We start from the raw sequence: 18,007 nt of genomic DNA on the forward strand, positions 1-18,007 counted from the left end.
CAACGCTGGCCGACGCCAAGAGGAGCGCCGGAGAACGCCAGTGGCAGCCGCAGGATGCCTGCATGCGCTGCCCACCGCCGGCCACCGTTGGATCCGCGGCCTCCACAACCGCTGCCCCATTGCCGTCGCCATCCCCGCCGCCATCACCCACAACTCCACCCGGCGCAACTCACCTCGACCACCACCATCGCCCGTCCCCGCCGCCGTCGTCGTCCCCGCCACCAACCACTCCACCAGATCCGGCCAGAACGGCGCGGATCTGGCGGTCACCGCCGTCGCCGCTCTGGGCAGCTCCCTAGACCGCCCGAGCACAAGAAGACGAGGAGAGCCCCGCCATCGCCGTCGTTGCGGCCGCGCGGCTTTGCCGGCAGCCGCTTAGGCGACGGTGAGGCGGAGAAGGGAGGTAGGGGAGAGGGGCGGCCGGGTCGTCGCCTCCCGAGCCGCCCCTGGAGAGAGCGACGTGAGAGGATCCTTGACCGTGATAGTTATTCTAGTTTTAAGACAGTAAACTTACATTTGATCGTCTGAAGGGAGTATCATTTCTAATTTCTAGTAATGGAAATGGGGACCGTCAAGCCCTAGCTAAAAAAAAGCATAAAACCTTCAAATCGATCCACATCAAACTGTCCATGTCCAAGCTCCACAACAAGATACTTGCAAAGTGCGAGATTAACTCGTGAGGATCGTCGATGCCAATCGTATGGGGGAAGAACACATGCCTATTATCTCATACGGCCATGGAGTATATAGCAACTGAATCAAAACCATACATCAACACCAGCACTAATCAAGATACTAGCTCATAGTACAATGGTCTGGTTCGTTCATAGTACAATGGTCTGGCAGTAAAACACCACGTGCTGGAACGTATGGCGTATGGGTATCATCCACCGAGGGGACAGCACAGTGAACTGCACGTGGCTGAACGAAAAACAGAACGGGTACCATCTACCGACAGGTCGATACATTCAGTGAGCTGAACGAAAAATCGAACCGGACTACTACTCTCTAGTCTCAATTCAGAATCAGGCGACGCCAGAGAAAACTACTCCTACTCCAGTTGAGAACAATTAATGCATGCACCGGTGCTAAGTACTAGCGCTAATTAACTATGTTCGCGATAAGGTATAACCCAAAACCAATCGCTATCCCCAGCAGTATAAATATGACCTAATTAAGTCTCATCATGAGCCGCTACATCACAGGTTGCAGCAGTAGTTGTAAACAGGTTCACTTGTCGCACAGGGATAGGACACCATGCGGCGTCAGAGAGACGAGCCTCTCCTCTCTTCTCCCTCGCACAGAAACGCCTACCCATGCAGACTTCTATCGTTCACGCTGCTCTCTTTAGCCACCGTGCTCTGCCTCTGCGCGGGCGCCGCCTTCCTCCTACTCTCCCCGACGGCCACGAACCTCTGCGCGAGCTCCCCTGACCCGGCCTCGTGCCAAGCCATCGTCGCCGACGCCGTCCTAGCTTCCCCGCACGCCCAGCCGAGCCGCCCGGCGCACGTCCTCCGCGCCATCCTTGCCACATCTCTCGATCGGCATGACGCGGCCGCGGAAGCGGTGGCCGGCATGCGCCGGCGCGCCAGCGACCCGAGGCACCGCGCGGCCCTGGAGGACTGCGTCCAGCTGATGGGGCTCGCGCGCGACCGTCTCGCCGACGCGGCGGGCGCGCCCGACGACGGCGACGGCGACGACGCGAGGACGTGGCTCAGCGCCGTGCTCACCGACCACGTGACGTGCCTGGACGGCCTCGACGACGGGCCGCTGCGCGACTCCGTGGGGGCGCACCCGGAGCCGCTCAAGTCCCTCGCGAGCGCGTCGCTCGCCGTGCTCAGCGCCGCCGGCCGCGGCGCTCGGGGCGTGCTCGCGGAGGCCGTGGACAGGTTCCCGTCGTGGCTGCCGGCGAGGGACCGCACGCTCCTTGACGCTGGCGCGGGCGCCGTGCAGGCGGACGTGGTGGTGGCCAAGGACGGGAGCGGCAAGTACACGACGATAAAGGAGGCGGTGGACGCGGCCCCCGACGGCGGCAAGAGCCGGTACGTGATCTACGTGAAGAAGGGGGTGTACAAGGAGAACCTCGAGGTGGGGAAGAAGAAGCGGGAGCTGATGATCGTCGGCGACGGCATGGACCAGACGGTCATCACCGGCAGCCGCAACGTGGTCGACGGCTCCACAACTTTCAACTCCGCCACGCTAGGTGATGCTCTCGATCGCCGTCTGTGTCTTTGTCTCTCTCTACTTTCTGAAATTCGCACTCATTCCATCTACGACACTACGACTATTTCGCAAACCGCATCTTTACTTTGCATAATACAACCTTTTCAAAAGGGAAATCACAACATGATAATTCCTGAACGTTGGCGCGCATGAATATTCTTTTCTCTTCTTCAAACTAAACCATGGGTACTCTTTCAGATTGCCTTCTTCGTAACGTCCTACTGACATGCATGGATAGCTACGCATTTCTTGCTTGATATACACTAGTCATCTAAACTTAGCTTGGTAATCGGTATACCAGTCTACACAGTACTGTGTACGAGGCACAGTACTGTAGTGCACTGATATACTCCATAATATAAGCCCCGCTAAGCTCACGTACGTAGGATTGGGTCAGTAAACAGTTAGTGTCAACTTCGAAATAACCGGAAAAGAATCAACAAGTGGATCTCATAATCTAATTCATTGACTAATATAGTATAAGCAGATAGAAAAATGATTACCAGTGGTTGTTGGTGACATGGTGCGCATGTGCAGATCGATGTGCCATTGGCTAGAATACACACAGGTGGAAACATAGAGTAGTTATCCCCAAAAGCAAAGCACTTAAAATCTTCGGCAATGGTTGTTTGGCTTAAATGGTGGTAGCATCACATCACACAGTGGACGTACTTAATTTTGCACATGTCCGTGCTACGTGCTCCATGCCATGCTCCACTGCTACATAAATACACCGCACTTACACATCCACAATTACCTGCTCTATTTTCTTAGGCTGTGTTTAGTTCAGCGCAAAGTTTAGATTTTAGTTGAAATTAGAGATGATGTGACTGAAAAGTTGTGTGTGTATGACAGGTTGATGTAATGGAAAAGGACTGAAGTTTGGATCCAAACTTTAGATCTAAACACAGCCTTATTTAACAAACACATGCTCTGTTGTTGGACTATAGATACATTCCTAGCCTCATTGAAAACGCACCTACGTATACTTAACATTTAGGAATATCCGGATTTGAGTTTTTTTTATACTCCCTCCGGGTTGATAATACTTGTCGTTTTGGACAAGGGCACGGTCTCCAAAAAACAACTTTAACTATTATTTTATATTATAATATGTATAAAAGTGTTAACAAATATATGATTTTATTAAAGTACTTTTTAAGACTAATCTATACATGTAGTCACCATATTTAAAAGACAAATATTTTTAAAATGATTCATAATCAAAGACTCTAAAGTTTGACATCACCCTTGTCTAAAACGACAAGTATTATCAGCTCGGAGGAAGTATCATGGTTTACTCGTAGTAATTATTTTCTAATTTTTTTAGTAATTTTAGATCTTAGGCATCGTAATTTGAATCCTTTAGAGGGTGGGCATCATAATTTAAATTTCTTAGATTATATACTTTTCTAATTTATTATTAACTATTTTCAAACCTTCTAGATGGTGGTTTCACCCACATTTCAAATTTCTTTTTTTAGAAATCATCGGAGGGGAGAGTCGTGTTCCCACCTGATTTTTCCATGGAAAAGAGAGTTTCCCCACGTTTCAGCTTTTAATGCGTGGATTTTAGGGTTTGATCACTTTGATGAAAAAAAAAACCATACCAAATTATGGCAATGCCAAAATTTTATCATAGTTGCCAAAATTTTGGTAACTTGACAAAATTTTGGCAGGATTTCTTATATAGTTACCAAAATTTGACAGCAAACTAATGTATCTATTATTTTTTTACAACTTTATTAAAACTGGGTAAAGTTAAAAATGACATCAAAGTGGACAAGCCCTTAATTCAGTAACCATAGCAGCAGGACAGAAAGCTGTCAAGGCATCCATTGGTACATAATTTTGTTGCAACACAGTTACTAGGAGTACATAACAGTGCTGAAACTGCAGCACAGGCGATAAAGCAATGACATTCTTCGGTATCGCCTTCACTCGTCCTAATTGTTTTTTTTTTTGAACGAAACGATTTTCATCTATTATATACTAAAAGTCCATTAAACTTCCTACAAACGCTCTCAAGCCGTCACGTAGCACTCCTACAAACGCTCCAAGATTGCCACGTGGCACTTTAATAAATCATAGAAAATCTAAGAAAAAATAAAACATCTAGCCATTAATTTTCATTTAATTTGGCGGGACCATTATTTTTAAATCTATCGTCAAAATTAGCAATCAAATTTATATCTCGAAAGATCTACATCGTTCCATATCTGTACGTGAGTACGTACATATGTATCCTCAAACCCACACCCGACCAAAAAAAATTGTACGTACTTCTCTTTCCTTTTTTTTTTATTTCTCACTTTGTTGAAAAACCAATTTAATAATCAGCACGTCTTAACTATAATTTGTTCAAATAAAAAATATATCTCATGGAAACATCCATGAAAAATATAAATAAATTAAAGTTATAGATATATCACATAACAACATGTATAATTATATTAGATTTTTATTTTCAAAAATAAAACAACTTCGACTGTGAGTAGCATTTTCAAAATTTACTCAATACCTACTATAAAAATATTCATATGACAAAATGACATTACTAAATTTATCTTTGAATATTTTCATGTATCATGTTTTCTTCTTCATATATTGCTAGAAAATTAACGACGAAGTATATTCTTTTGATACCGTCTCGATGTCCTTTATCTCCTACCTAGGCCTTCAATCGATCTGGCTGAGTTTATCAAGGCACACAAAATGATACATGTCATCAAAAAAGGATTAATTAAGTATTAAATATTACAAACTTAAAAATGGGTTTATTTGATTTTCTAAAATATTTTTGTATAGAAAGTATTTACAAAACACGCATTGTTTAGTTCGGGAAACTTTTGTAGTTCGGAAACATGCTCGTCATAAATAATAAAGTAGCCAATCAGATAAGCACTTTAAAAGTCAACCTTACTTAAACACTTAATATGTAGTATATAATATAATTTATCAATAGGAATAGCCAAATATATATCAATCGTATGTTTCCACTAATCCCATGTATATAAGTTCTATATAGAAATCACTATCCACCAATCGCCAAGTCATAATGGTTATGAGGCATACATGCATTATGCAACTAATAATTAGTTGATATCCAATAAGCATGTACATATGTTATCAAGTACCAAAGATAAAGGAAGTACTAAGTGGTAACCATCAATAAATGATATGTACGTAGAGATACACCAAGCCACCACAAAAAATAGACCTGCATATACTTCTAATTAAGATGCCACAAGACACTCTAATAAAATAGAGAAAACGTAAGAAAATTATAAGAAAAAGAAGAAATCATTTAGCCATTGATTTACACTTAGACCAGTGGATTCATTATTGTCAACCATTAGAATATATCTATCAAGTAATCCCTCGCTACTAAATACCGGCTAATCCCTCCCTAAGTAGTTTCTCTTTCTTTCTTTGCAGCTCTAAGGTTTTTCTCAAATTATGTATATATGTAGTGACCACTTCTGGTGGGGTTGCCGAAGAAGCCACGCCACCACAGTGCTGCTTCACACCATCCCACCAAATCTCTTCAAAGTATTTATTTTACTAATGGTATAAAAGGGTATTGTGAGCACTCATATAAATGCAGGCACATACAACTTATAAATACAATTACACACCTACCTTATAAAAGGAGAAAAGTACATTCGTACAGGAAACTACTATTCACTAGAAAAAACATATATACTTACGATAAAAAATATCACATGGAACCACATTATATCCCTTTTAATTATGACATTCTCACCTAAATAGTGTTGATAATTAGCACAAATAATTTTGACAATATAGATTATTCTATCGTTTGTTACCCATGAATATGCATCGGTGAATCGGATGTATAATGAAAGAAAAAAACAAACACATATTAACTCATATATATATATATATATATATATATATATATATATTTGCGAAGAAGGATGATATGTGAGTTGACATATAACTAGGATATAAATATTTGTTTCTTTACTATTACAATCTATTTTCTTATAAACAATAAATAAATTTTCTGCGCATCTGCGCGGGTTTTCTTTCTAGTTGAATAAAGAAGGGATGAACTGTATGAGTAAGGGGCCTTAGGCCCTAGCTAACTATACTGTAAGCCAATCTCCGAGTCTTTTTTCTTCCACCAAGACCCAAGTTTTAGCCTCCTACTCGATTTTTGCCATCAAACTGGCCGGCTCATCCTAATTGTAGCAGCATGTACTGTGTAGAACAGTAGAAGTGTAGAAGAACCATCGCTTGGAGGCACATTCTCTGAATCAAAGGTTGACATATAGCTAACCAAAAGCACTTATTGCAAACTGGGAATACTTTAATTAGCAGGCGGCACACAAGGGCGATGGAATACCGCGGCGAGTGCAAAACCGGAGCCTGAAACAGCCCAGCTTCTCGCACAAACCAATTAACGACGAACAGGGCTTGACGAACAGTATTAAAATGCCCTGTTTCCAATCCACTAGCCCTGCCCAAGGGTCAAAGTAGACGGCCCAAAACGTACGACACGCCGCCACGAGACCACGATGGCACACTTGAGTTAACAACATGCCCAATAGCTTGTACATGAACAATTTGCGTGGATTTTCCTGTCTTGCATTGATGCATTGACTGACTGCAAGCAGTCATGACTAAGTTTGACCTTGGATATATGCGTAACATATGCGTGCGTGCAGCCTTGTCGGGCGACGGGATCATCCTCCAGGACCTCAAGGTGGAGAACACGGCGGGCGCCGAGAAGCAGCAGGCGGTGGCCCTCCGCGTGAGCGCCGACCGCGCCGTGATCAACCGCTGCCGCCTGGACGGCTACCAGGACACCCTGTACGCGCACCAGCTCCGCCAGTTCTACCGCGACTGCGCCGTCTCCGGCACGGTGGACTTCGTGTTCGGCAACGCCGCGGCGGTGCTCCAGGGCTGCGTGCTCACGGCGCGGCGCCCCGCGCAGGCGCAGAAGAACGCGGTCACGGCGCAGGGCCGGACCGACCCGAACCAGAACACCGGGACGTCCATCCACCGATGCCGCGTCGTCCCGGCGCCCGACCTGGCGCCCGCCGCGAAGCAGTTCCCGACGTTCCTGGGCCGGCCGTGGAAGGAGTACTCGCGGACGGTGTACATGCTGTCCTACCTGGACTCGCACGTCGACCCGAGGGGTTGGCTCGAGTGGAACGGCGCCGACTTCGCGCTCAAGACGCTCTTCTACGGCGAGTACCAGAACCAGGGCCCCGGCGCCAGCACGGCCGGCCGCGTCAACTGGCCCGGGTACCACGTCATCACGGACCAGAGCGTCGCCATGCAGTTCACCGTGGGGCAGTTCATCCAGGGCGGAAACTGGCTCAAGGCCACCGGCGTCAACTACAACGAGGGGCTCTGATTAGAAGGGTAGAGATTATTGATCTGCCATCTTGTACGAGTTGCCATGTTCGCATGCACCCTGTTGGTTCCAATACGGAGTACTAATCATCGTCATCATCAGGAAATAAAAGCAATAAAGCATGCTAATGGCGCAGATCAGATCAATCTGATCGGAGGTGCATCTCAAAGTTCGTTCTGCCACGCCGTATTCACGTGTTATATTCCATGGTCCATACCATAAAGGACTGCAAATACACTAGCGCAAATTGCTGGGCCGGGCCATGCTCCTGTACTAAGCTAAAGCCTACCTATGTAGCTAAGACGAAAGTAAGCCCAATAACTTGCTTTTTTTTTCTTTTTTTACGTGGCCGAATCTGCTTTGAAAACGTCAAACCTTATCTCTGCAACTGATGCGGAGAGTCCCTGAAAGACAACGCAGGCATAATGTCAGTCAGACTCAGATCTTAGTCTTACACAATCATTCTGTTTTGATCTGATCGTTTGTGAATGAAGAATCATCAATTTATAGTCCAAAAAGAAGAAAATTTACATGCTGTTTAGGTCCTTTTGGTGCTGCTCTGCATTCACAAGTTACATACTCACATCTATACATCCAGTACTAATGATACTAAGTTTTCCTACTGCCGTACCTGACGTGTGTGGAACATGGTCTGTGCAAAAAGGTAGTAAAACCACTCAACTTGTAAGATCATACAAGTGAGGAAACACAGACCTGAACTACACAACGATCAGAGAAGCAACAGTAGCAGATGACAAAAAAATGGTTAAGTGGTAACTAAAACTGGAATCAGTGCAGTGGACGGAACAGTGGAACGTAAGATGCTTTGACTTCGGCATCATCCCACTCCAACGCATCCCACCACTCCCTTGTGCATTCTACCGCATTCAGATTACCGGCAGAGAGCTCGAGCTTCTTCAGCTTCGGGCAGTCGACAATCTTCAGGTTCCCCAGCAAGGGGAACCGCAGGAAGCACGTAGTGCTGCACCATGCCCTGCAGTTTGCCAAGCCATGGAGATACAGTTCTTTGAGGTTAGGGAAGGGTGTGATGTCTCTGCAAATTCTTGCAGCTTGTTCACTGCTGTTTGCCGCTGTTCCTTGTTCATCATCGCTGAGAGTAATCAGCTCCTCCAGCCCATGGCAATACCAGATGTACAACGATGTTATGTTCTGGACACATCCGGATTTGTAGATGATCTTTACCTTATGAAGCGCCTGAAGGATGATATTTTGCAGGTTTGGAAGGATGGGCTGCTCGTCATTGGAATAATGATCTCCCCGGCTTTGCGAGATAACATCAGGTTGTCTATACATGTGGTCAGTTTCTGTGTTGCCATCGATGATTACCTCCGCTAAGTTGTTGCAGCTCGCAATCCACACTCTCTTGAGTCCGGTCATGTTCTTCCAAAGTCTGCTTGAAGGAAGCTCTACCTTTGTAAGGCTAGCACATGTCTTTATGAGTAGATTTCTTGTCGAGCTAGCGAGGCGATTCGACAAGGACAGTCTCTCCAGAGCCTCGAGAGACTGTACTGTGATATCGAGTATCTTGAGCCTGCGTAGGCTTTCAAGCTCCAGAAATTCAACTCCATTTCCGGTTGCATCAACCTTCCAGTCTCCATAACTGAGATCCATGTACAATACTTGCAGCATTGTCAGGCTGCTTATTACACCACCTGGTATCAAATCCAGTGGCATATGCGAAAGCAGCAGGAACCGCAGGGTTACCAGTGCTCCAAGCTCCCTTGGAAGTGATTTGATGTTTGTGTTATACAAATCAAGGTACTGCAACTCAACTAATGAACTGATCCCGGAAGGTAATTCATGGATAGAAGTATGTGATAAATCTAAAACCCTGAGAGATGGCATGAATTGGAAGAAGCCGTCACATATCTTATCCAATGCAGGGTTGACCTGTAGCATCAAAGTTTTCAGCAGAGGGCAATTAGGTCTCTCATACAGCTCAAGAATGTTGTTTCGCATGAAAGAAATCCGCTCAGCGTCGCTCCATTTCTCTGCACCTGGTGCCTCCTTGAGCCCAACTCCGGCACGGACAAGCCATTTTGTTTCTTTTGTGCCAAAATCTGATGCTATCCACAGAGCCATGGCACGGACCATGGGATGCATACTGATATGATCCTCGTCATCCCCTTTCTCCAGCAAACAGGCAATCTTGAGAACACCAAGAAGGTCATGCCCTTTGTTATAAATCTCATCCATGTCAGTGTACAGGTCATCAATGAAACCTTCACCGATGCAGTACCCTATTATCCATTCCTTAGAAATGGAGAATTCCTCTGGGAACAGTGAGCAATACAGTAGACAAAGCCTTAGCTTGTCACTGGGCAAACTATCGTAGCTGTTCTTGAGAGGCATTAGAACATCCATCTCCATGCCAAGAAGCTGCCATGGGGCAACCTTTAGCACGGTGATGGCATGCTTCCACTCTTTTTCTGTGCGCTTGCTGGCCATCGCCCGGCCGACGGTGATGAGCGCGAGCGGCAGGCCGCCACACTTCATCGCCAGCGCCTTCGCCTGTTCTTGAATCTCCATGCTGGAAAACATGAGATGCTCCCCGACCTTCTCGCGGAAGAGCTCCCAAGCGGGCTCCCATGGCAGGCACTCCATCTTGAGCTTGCGGCGGACATCCATGCGGTCACACACGTCCTCAATCCTCGTCGTCAACACGATCTTGCTCTTGGAGTTGTGCTTAGGTACGGGAATTCCGATCATCTGGAAGTTGAGTGGCTCCCAGAGGTCGTCCAGCAGCAGCACGAAATTCATCTTGGTGAGCACTCTGTAGAGCATTCCGGCACGCTCCCTGGGCGTTCTGTTCTCCCACGACACGCCGAGGCGGTCGCCGATGATTTTCTGGATATCATCCAGACTGAACTCCTTGCCGACTTCGATGTTGATGGCAACATTGATGTCCGGCGAGTTGATGAGGAAATCGTTGTTGTACTTGTTCAGCAGCGCGGTCTTGCCGACCCCGGCCATGCCGTAGATGCCGACGATGCCCACGTCGCCGTGCCGGACGCACGCGTGGAGCCTCTGAAGCACAGCGTCCATGCCGACGACGGCCGCGCTGGGCATCTCCTCGAAGCGGACCTGCACAAGCTCGTCGGCGACCTTGTGGAACGCGCCCTTCTCCTTGAGGTTGGCGGCCTCGGCGAACATCTCGTCGGCCCTCTGGCTGAGGTGGTAGGTGGCCCTGAGGCCGGGCGCCTGCTCGGGGGGAAGGCGGAGGCGCGCCTGGTACTCCTCCTCGATCCGGGCGGCGGCGTCCTCGAGCCTGGAGACACACTCGAGCCACCACTTGACCTGGCTGGTGGCCTCCATGCCCCGGCGCTCGGCGACGTCGACCAGGCGCTTCACGTCGTCGCGCTTGCTCTTGAGCTCGTCCATCTCGTGGCCCAGCAGGTCGATGTAGTCGCCGCAGGACATGACATACCCGAACGTCCGGGCGAAGTAGTCCTTGAGCGGCCGGAACACCGCGTCCACGATGGACGCCACGAACTCCATCTCCGGCAACCAAAAACCTCGATCTTTACCAAGAAAGCTCCGGTTTTTAGTGGCATACAAAGGGGAAGCACTGGATTTGGGAACGAATTGATGGATTCGAGTGCCTATGGGAGAGGAATGGGGACTAATTTCTGAACCTCGATCTGATCAGCAGACAAGATGCAACTGTTGGGCGAGCATCAGGTGGGATTCTGTGGAACTTAAGAAGAAACGAACGAATTGGCTAGAGTTTCTATAGGAGATGACATAGGGAATGGACAAATTGGTTGATTTGTTAGCAAGGAAGAAACACATAGGTGGAATGGAAGAAGCATACCGGCGCCCGCGATCGTGATGTGGAGTGGAAGATGGAAGCGCTGACGGAGGGAGGAGACGACTCCGAGTCTTGGACTAGTTCGTTCCACTTCAGTCCCAGGGAGTGCCACGGTGGTGAACTGGTGTAGTGCCGGAGTGGGAGTGGGGATAAAAGTGACAATCTCATTGGCGCCACATACCTTCATAGCGAGGTTATTTTAGGAGGATGTTAGTACTGTACAGCTAGCCAATCTGACAAACGAGATTGGATCTGATTTGTTCTGATCTTCCTACAGCCTACCACATCGATGGGCATGTTTGTGGAGTGGTGAGTAGGATGTAGTGTATCGTTCCACTTCAGTGATATGCATACCGCATAGTGCAGACTTTCAAAGTTTCAACTAGGATCCTTGCAAGTTGTTCAGATGAGTCATATACTTCGAAAGATGCACTATGCATACCTTTTGTAAGTCTGCTGATCGACTGAAAAATTAGCGGACAAGCTTCACAAAATCGATTGGTTTTCGTGAAACCGCTAAAAACCGATCAATATTAGTTAATTTTCGTGACACCGCTAAAAAACCGATCAATATTAGTTAGTTTTCGTATAGTGTTAATCCAAAGTTGTCAATTTTTAATGGTTTCCATAAATCTGTAAGGAGCGCAAAAATATAAACCCTAATACCACGGTAATACTAGCTGCTCCAGCTAAAAAACATCCAACTCATTGCTTGGACTACAGCATCTGCAATCTTTTTTTTAGCAAGTCACCAGAGAGAAGAGTTTCTCCACCAGAATATATTGCATCAAGAGATTTTACACAGGGCAGGCTTCATCTACGCAATCGCAGGTGCCCTGGAGGATAGTAGTAGAGAATACACGAGGAATACAGAGAAGAGAATACAACACAGAGACAACCTCCCCAAAGAGAACAAATGGCGTTTGCCACTTGCAAAATTACCTAGCCGAAAACCAAATCAACCTAGAGCTGGCACCCTAGCTCAGCAACAACCAATTCCTCATGCAGACTTGCTAACACCGAAGACTCAACGCCGGAGGGCCAATATGCCACGCTCAAACTGACTTGAATTTGTGGCGATCGAAGGCTGTGGAATTCGAAGACCACCGACATCAAGCCATCAAGAATCTAACTTGGTCTTGTTGCTACTTGGATCAGTGCCTGCCAACGTCCTTTGGGGGAAGGAAGCCCCAAAGGAGAGAAGAACACCCACATCTGCAATCTTTGGTTCTCCACTTCCACTTTAGGTTGAAATTTTTTTCCGCTTCTGAACTGAGATATCCCTTTGTTTTTAGTTAGCATACTTTCCGACGTTAAACGGTATATTTTATTTGAAAATTTTGTATATATGTGGCTCCGTTCATTTCCACTTAAAAACTGGATTAAGTTTTGGATATTCGTGGCACGCTTTTCAAACTGTTAAACGGTGCGTTTCGTGCGAAAACTTTCTATATGAAAGTTGTTCTAAAATATCAGATTAATCCATTTTTCAAGTTTGCAATAATTAAAATTCAATTTATCACACATTATTACCACCTTATTTTACGTAAATTATTTAATCTTCATCTTCTTCAGAAGATTCAAACACCACCTACCACCTAGTCATGTGCGACTTGTTTGTTTTATATGCCGGTGATAAATCTGAATCGAACGGGGCCTTAAGACTTGTGGTGTTCGTACTCGTACTAATGGCTGGATTAAGCTAGAGGGGATTCCCCAACCTAACACCAAACTTTGCGATGCAATTCTGGGCTTAATAAGGCCTGCATAATATAGTTCGGTCCTGTACGTTCCAGTTGAAGCCCAAGTATAAGCCTGATAGTAGCAGTCCTAATTAAGCTGTAAAGGAATTTCGGATGTAAACAATCTAGTCTAGTCTCGCACAAGCCATGAAGCAACCAGCCCAAAGGAATGGCCCATGAAGCACAAGTCTTCTCTGAATAAGTTCACTCTAGGTCCCTCAAGTCGCAAGTCTGATTTTCATTCTCAGTCCGGAAAACCAGATACAAGGATCCCCCACTTACAAAACCATGCAAACGAGTACCCTGGGCAGTATTAACCCCGGTTTGGCTGACATGGCACTTACATAGATCCTTTGACTAGATCTTCGTCCTACGTGGCAATTAGATCCGAAAAATAATAAAACATGTGGGGCCCACATGTTAGGTACACACAAAACTAATAAAAAGGGTGGGCCCATGTGACATGGCCCCCATATGTCATCCTCACTACTCCCCTCCTCTATCCTCTCTCTTCCCTACAAGAAGGCAGGAGTGGACAGAGCGAGGTGGGTGGCTGGCGGAGTGGTGACGACCGCTCCACTCCTCTCTCCCTTCCCCATTTTGGCATGTGGGTGGCGGAGGGCATGGAGCGCGGAGTGGCGGCGGCCAGAGTAGGCCGACGGAGCGGAGCGGGCGAGCGGCGCCCGATAGCTGATGGGGTGAAGGGCCGTGATGGATAGACGAGCGCTAGGCGGGGGGGCCTTATTAACAGTGAAATTTGGTTAGCCCCGAAGTCATCTCGACCTAGAGTCTTGGAATCGGCCGATGGAAATTATCAAATCGCCAATAGTCGGATTCTTAAGAAATTAATCTACTAATGGAAGTTTATCCAGAAGTGACCTAGTTCAAGGTGGATGCGGCATGACAGTTTATCTTTTAATTAGAAATAGTCTGTTGGTTTTTCTTTTAACTTTAGGAAAGTGTGTTTAGTGTCCAATAATGACTTTATGTTTTCCTTTTATCTTTAGGAAAGTTTTTTTTCCCAACAAGGACTAGTATCTACCCATGGGTATAATATGTACACCCAGGGTCATTGTAAACGATCTCATAGATCAATACAACTACTGTCGGCGCATCACCACTCTTTTTACCAAGGTTTTTACTTATCATTCGGCGGAACTTGGCACCTGACGTGGGGCTGCATCGGCTTTCGATCTCCAGCGAAGGGGTCAGCCCTACGTTCTGCCGGCTCTGGCAATTGTATTGGCTACGTCGACATCGTTCAAGGCTGCATCGTTTCGACCTCTTGGATTGCTTTGGTTCGGTTGATATATTTGCCTACCAATTTATCATATATCTATGTTAATTTAGTCTTAGCATATCGATATACCTCTATCGGCTGCTTCTCGCTTTACGGTATCTATCGGTATCGGCTAAATCGTCTTGCTAGATTAGATTAGCTTAGACATCTACTACCTTGAAAATCATTCAAAGGCTTGATTGTCTAGATATTGTGTTTCTTTTGATACTTAGTGTTGCATCAGTACATTCGACCTACTAAGTCATGTTTAGAGCCGTAATCTCTATTCCGCTTCTTGATTGCCAATAAGGGTTACATCGGGATTTTAGCCGATGAGTTATCTGGACGTTGCATCGGCTTATAAGGATTACATACAAGTTGGATTTAGCCGATCGCAACAAAGGTTTCATTGTTTATCTAATCTTGTGGATTTAATGACATCGGACCTCCAGCCGATATATGCTTTAACTTTCTGATCAGTATTTATTCTATCATGTTATTATTAGCCGATTGGTTTAATGGATTATATTATTATTTTATTACATCATCATCATCAGCCGATTGTCTTTGTATCATCATCTACATTGGACATATAGCTGATTGCTCAAAACCCTATCGACATCGGCTAGAATTACTCCATCGGCTTGTAAGCTGATTGGCTCTTTGATATGTTATTTCTATATCTTGTCAGTTGTAGGATTAAACTAACTGGCACGTCCGCATCTCATTAACTTTTGGATCTGCACTGGAGTTAAGTGGATCTCTCAGACCATTGTGTTCGTCAACTTAGTTTGTGCCAACACAGACCCGGCACCATCGGCCGAGCGCGGATTTTTCGTCAACAGGCCTGCGGGCGAAGAAAGGACACTAAACACACTTTCATAACAACTAAAGGGAACTAACTAACTCTACCTAATTAATAGATATATTGACATGTCACATCCTTATTGAACTCGATATCTTCTAGATAAGCTTCTTTAATTGATTAATTTTCTTAATCGAACCCATCAAGAAATCCAACTATAATGCTCATCGGTTGATTCTAGTACTTTGAAGCCAATACTGACTTTAGACCGATGATGATTTCAGGGCTTACCAAATTTTTCCGTTAACAGTGGCCCACCAATTTAATATTTTTATTTAGACTAAATTGCCCTGACATATGGGTACCACACTTGACTCAGCTACCACGTCAGCTCCTTTTATTGTTTCCCGGATAAATTGCCACGTCAATGTTAGGTGGGACGAAGACCTAGTCAAAGGAGCCATGTTAGCCAAAAATAGAGACAATAGTGCTAAAGCACCTCATTTGGACTGGTTTTATAAGTTAAGGGATGTGATGTATCTGGTTTTGCGGACTGTAGATGAAAATCAAATGAGACACCTAAAGTGAACCTGTTCATTTTTCTCCGTAGGATCGAGGCCCGGCCACTTGCTCTGAACCAGCTCTCAAGGCATGGATATTCCACAACACATAGGAAGCAAAGCATAGCTTCCCGTTCCCGTAAGCTCCCGTGCCAGCAAACGAAAAAACTCCTAAACAACAAATAAATAACACAAACACTAAAGTCACATCATGCAGAGCATGGCACGTCGAGAACATAAAGCGCGCAAATATTCCAGTTCCCCGCGATCACGTCCCCTCGCTTTTACGTAAAGAACCGTAACACATCTGAACGCCGATACAACCAACCTGCTTTGTGCACGTATATATATTTCACCGTCTCGTTCAATCGATCGCAACCGAAACCGCATTGCCTCCAGCAATTCACTACTACACCAGCGTCCCCCCCAAAAAAAACCCAACCAGAGGTGGTAGCAGCGCGCGCGGATGGCACACGGGCGCGTGCAGCGGATGCAATGCTGGGTGGTGGTGGCGTGCGTGGTGGCGTCGGTCTCCACCACCGCGTCCGCGTTCGTGTTCAAGGCGGGCGGGACGGGCGAGTGGCGCGTCCCGGATCAGCAGGCCAACGCCAACGTCAGCGCCTACAACCAGTGGGCCGAGCACACCCGGTTTCGCGTGGGTGACGCCATAGGTAATCAACGCTCGCTCTCCACCGACTCCCTTTGACTGCTCTTTCCCAGCCGTTCGATCAGATGTATATTTATTGTACTGCATTAAAGGGTGATAGACGTTGTAGTGTTAGGTGTCCGCTAAAATTGCTAAATCGTGGAGCGTTATCAGATATGTTTGCATTAGTTGCATGGAGCCGAAGCACACACATCATGCGCGTCCATAGCATCGAAATCATTTATCAATTTGCAAGCGACGTTGGGCTGCCAGGATGACACAGGGGGCACAGGGCCACTTCATTTATGAGTCACACCTGACAATTGTGCGCAATTTTGTACTGGCTCTCCTTCTCCCCACCTTGACCATGGAGAACCACAGATGCATATCTCCAATCCCATCTGTTGATGCATACTTTTGACGCTATGGCTAGATAGCTTACGTCGTTTCTATCTCTAAGCTTGATCTCTCTATCTCTCTATCTCCGCGAAGCTTCCACCGGCATAACTTCCACTCTCTGCCCGTTGAGACGCAACACGACAGATGCGAGATAGAATGACGGTTCCTTTCCCTAGCTGCAGCCTTAAATGCAGCAAATCTGCATCCGAACATATCTCTGCAGCATAGGTTGTATCGAACTGTGTTTAAGTGCTAACGATCTTTTGTCTCCGGCTAATGACACTGTCACCGTTTGGTTTACTCCCAGGGGTAGAAAGTGAAACTTCCACGTGACGTCAGCTCTCAAAAAATTTGATTAGAGAATTACAGATTCTGATCAACCTCTAATTGCATGCAGCGTTCTCTTACCAACCCGGCAACGACTCGGTGCTGCTCGTCGACAAGAGCTCGTACGACGCCTGCAACACGAACACGCCGATCGACACGTTCGCCGACGGCAACACGGTGTTCACCTTCACCCGGTCCGGCCCGTACTACTTCATCAGCGGCAACAAGGACAACTGCAACCGCAACGAGAAGCTCATCGTCGTGGTCATGGGGGAGCGCGCCGCCAATGGCACGGCGCCGGCGCCGGCGCTGGCCCCGTCGGCTGGCACCACCAGCCCGAACTCGCCACCGTCGCCGCCGCCTCCTCCGTCGGGCATCGAGATCTCGCCCACGCCGGAGCAGTCGATCAACGCCGCGGCGCGCCCCAGGGCGGCGGGCATTGCCGGCGCGGCCGGGCTGGCCATTGGGACGCTGTTCTATGCACTCGTTTGATACGTTTTGTTGAAATGACCGTGTTGATGTGGATCAAGCATAACACACTAACACAGTCACACGGATGCTTTGCTTACGGAGAAAGATGTACTCATTGTTGGTTTGATTAAGTTTGTTGCTAATATGTGCTATAATAATGTAATAAGTGTTCCTATTCAATGTGATATAATCGATTGATAATTAATCAATTCATTGTTGTTGTGGTAAAAAAGAGATAAACTAAACAAGTTTCTTTTAGGAGCAATAATTCTTTAGGAGGGCATATATACTATGAAAAAATGAAGAAAAAGATGGTTGTTTTTCATGTCTATTT

The 18,007-nt window shown here is 46.4% G+C and overlaps 3 protein-coding genes across 4 annotated transcripts; 2 read left to right on the plus strand and 1 right to left on the minus strand.

Moving 5' to 3' along the window:
- Positions 1-1,207: 1,207 nt before the first annotated feature.
- On the plus strand, positions 1,208-7,696 carry LOC127777973 (pectinesterase). The gene is made up of 2 exons (XM_052304595.1): positions 1,208-2,203; positions 6,918-7,696. Exons 1-2 carry the CDS (start codon positions 1,258-1,260, stop codon positions 7,610-7,612), a joined length of 1,641 nt encoding a protein of 546 aa, XP_052160555.1. The 5' UTR covers positions 1,208-1,257; the 3' UTR covers positions 7,613-7,696.
- A 196-nt stretch (positions 7,697-7,892) lies between these two features.
- On the minus strand, positions 7,893-11,708 carry LOC127777959 (disease resistance protein RPS2-like). 2 transcript variants are annotated; one of them, XR_008018390.1, is made up of 2 exons: positions 11,448-11,708; positions 7,893-8,016 (listed from the first exon to the last, which is right to left on the minus strand). XR_008018390.1 is itself a non-coding variant. In XM_052304583.1 (2 exons), exon 2 carries the CDS (start codon positions 11,129-11,131, stop codon positions 8,402-8,404), a length of 2,730 nt encoding a protein of 909 aa, XP_052160543.1. In that variant the 5' UTR covers positions 11,132-11,330; positions 11,448-11,678; the 3' UTR covers positions 8,088-8,401. The 2 variants fall into 2 exon arrangements, 1 of the variants encoding a protein (XP_052160543.1); XM_052304583.1 differs by lacking the exon at positions 7,893-8,016 and adding an exon at positions 8,088-11,330 and having other exon boundaries at positions 11,448-11,678.
- Positions 11,709-16,214: 4,506 nt separating this feature from the next.
- On the plus strand, positions 16,215-17,912 carry LOC127754682 (early nodulin-like protein 3). The gene is made up of 2 exons (XM_052280255.1): positions 16,215-16,501; positions 17,273-17,912. Exons 1-2 carry the CDS (start codon positions 16,297-16,299, stop codon positions 17,692-17,694), a joined length of 627 nt encoding a protein of 208 aa, XP_052136215.1. The 5' UTR covers positions 16,215-16,296; the 3' UTR covers positions 17,695-17,912.
- The last annotated feature ends 95 nt before the right edge of the window (positions 17,913-18,007 follow it).

The sequence above is a fragment of the Oryza glaberrima genome, chromosome 1, assembly GCF_000147395.1.
Source record: "Oryza glaberrima chromosome 1, OglaRS2, whole genome shotgun sequence".
NCBI lineage: Eukaryota > Viridiplantae > Streptophyta > Magnoliopsida > Poales > Poaceae > Oryza > Oryza glaberrima.

Coding starts and splice junctions, on each gene's coding strand:
- LOC127754682 (XM_052280255.1), top strand. CDS start 16,297: ATGGCACACGGGCGCGTGCAGCGGATGCAATGCTGGGTGGTGGTGGCG. Junction 16,502..17,272: donor TCGCGTGGGTGACGCCATAG/GTAATCAACGCT, acceptor AATTGCATGCAG/CGTTCTCTTACCAACCCGGC.
- LOC127777959 (XM_052304583.1), bottom strand. CDS start 11,131: ATGGAGTTCGTGGCGTCCATCGTGGACGCGGTGTTCCGGCCGCTCAAG.
- LOC127777973 (XM_052304595.1), top strand. CDS start 1,258: ATGCGGCGTCAGAGAGACGAGCCTCTCCTCTCTTCTCCCTCGCACAGA. Junction 2,204..6,917: donor TTTCAACTCCGCCACGCTAG/GTGATGCTCTCG, acceptor GCGTGCGTGCAG/CCTTGTCGGGCGACGGGATC.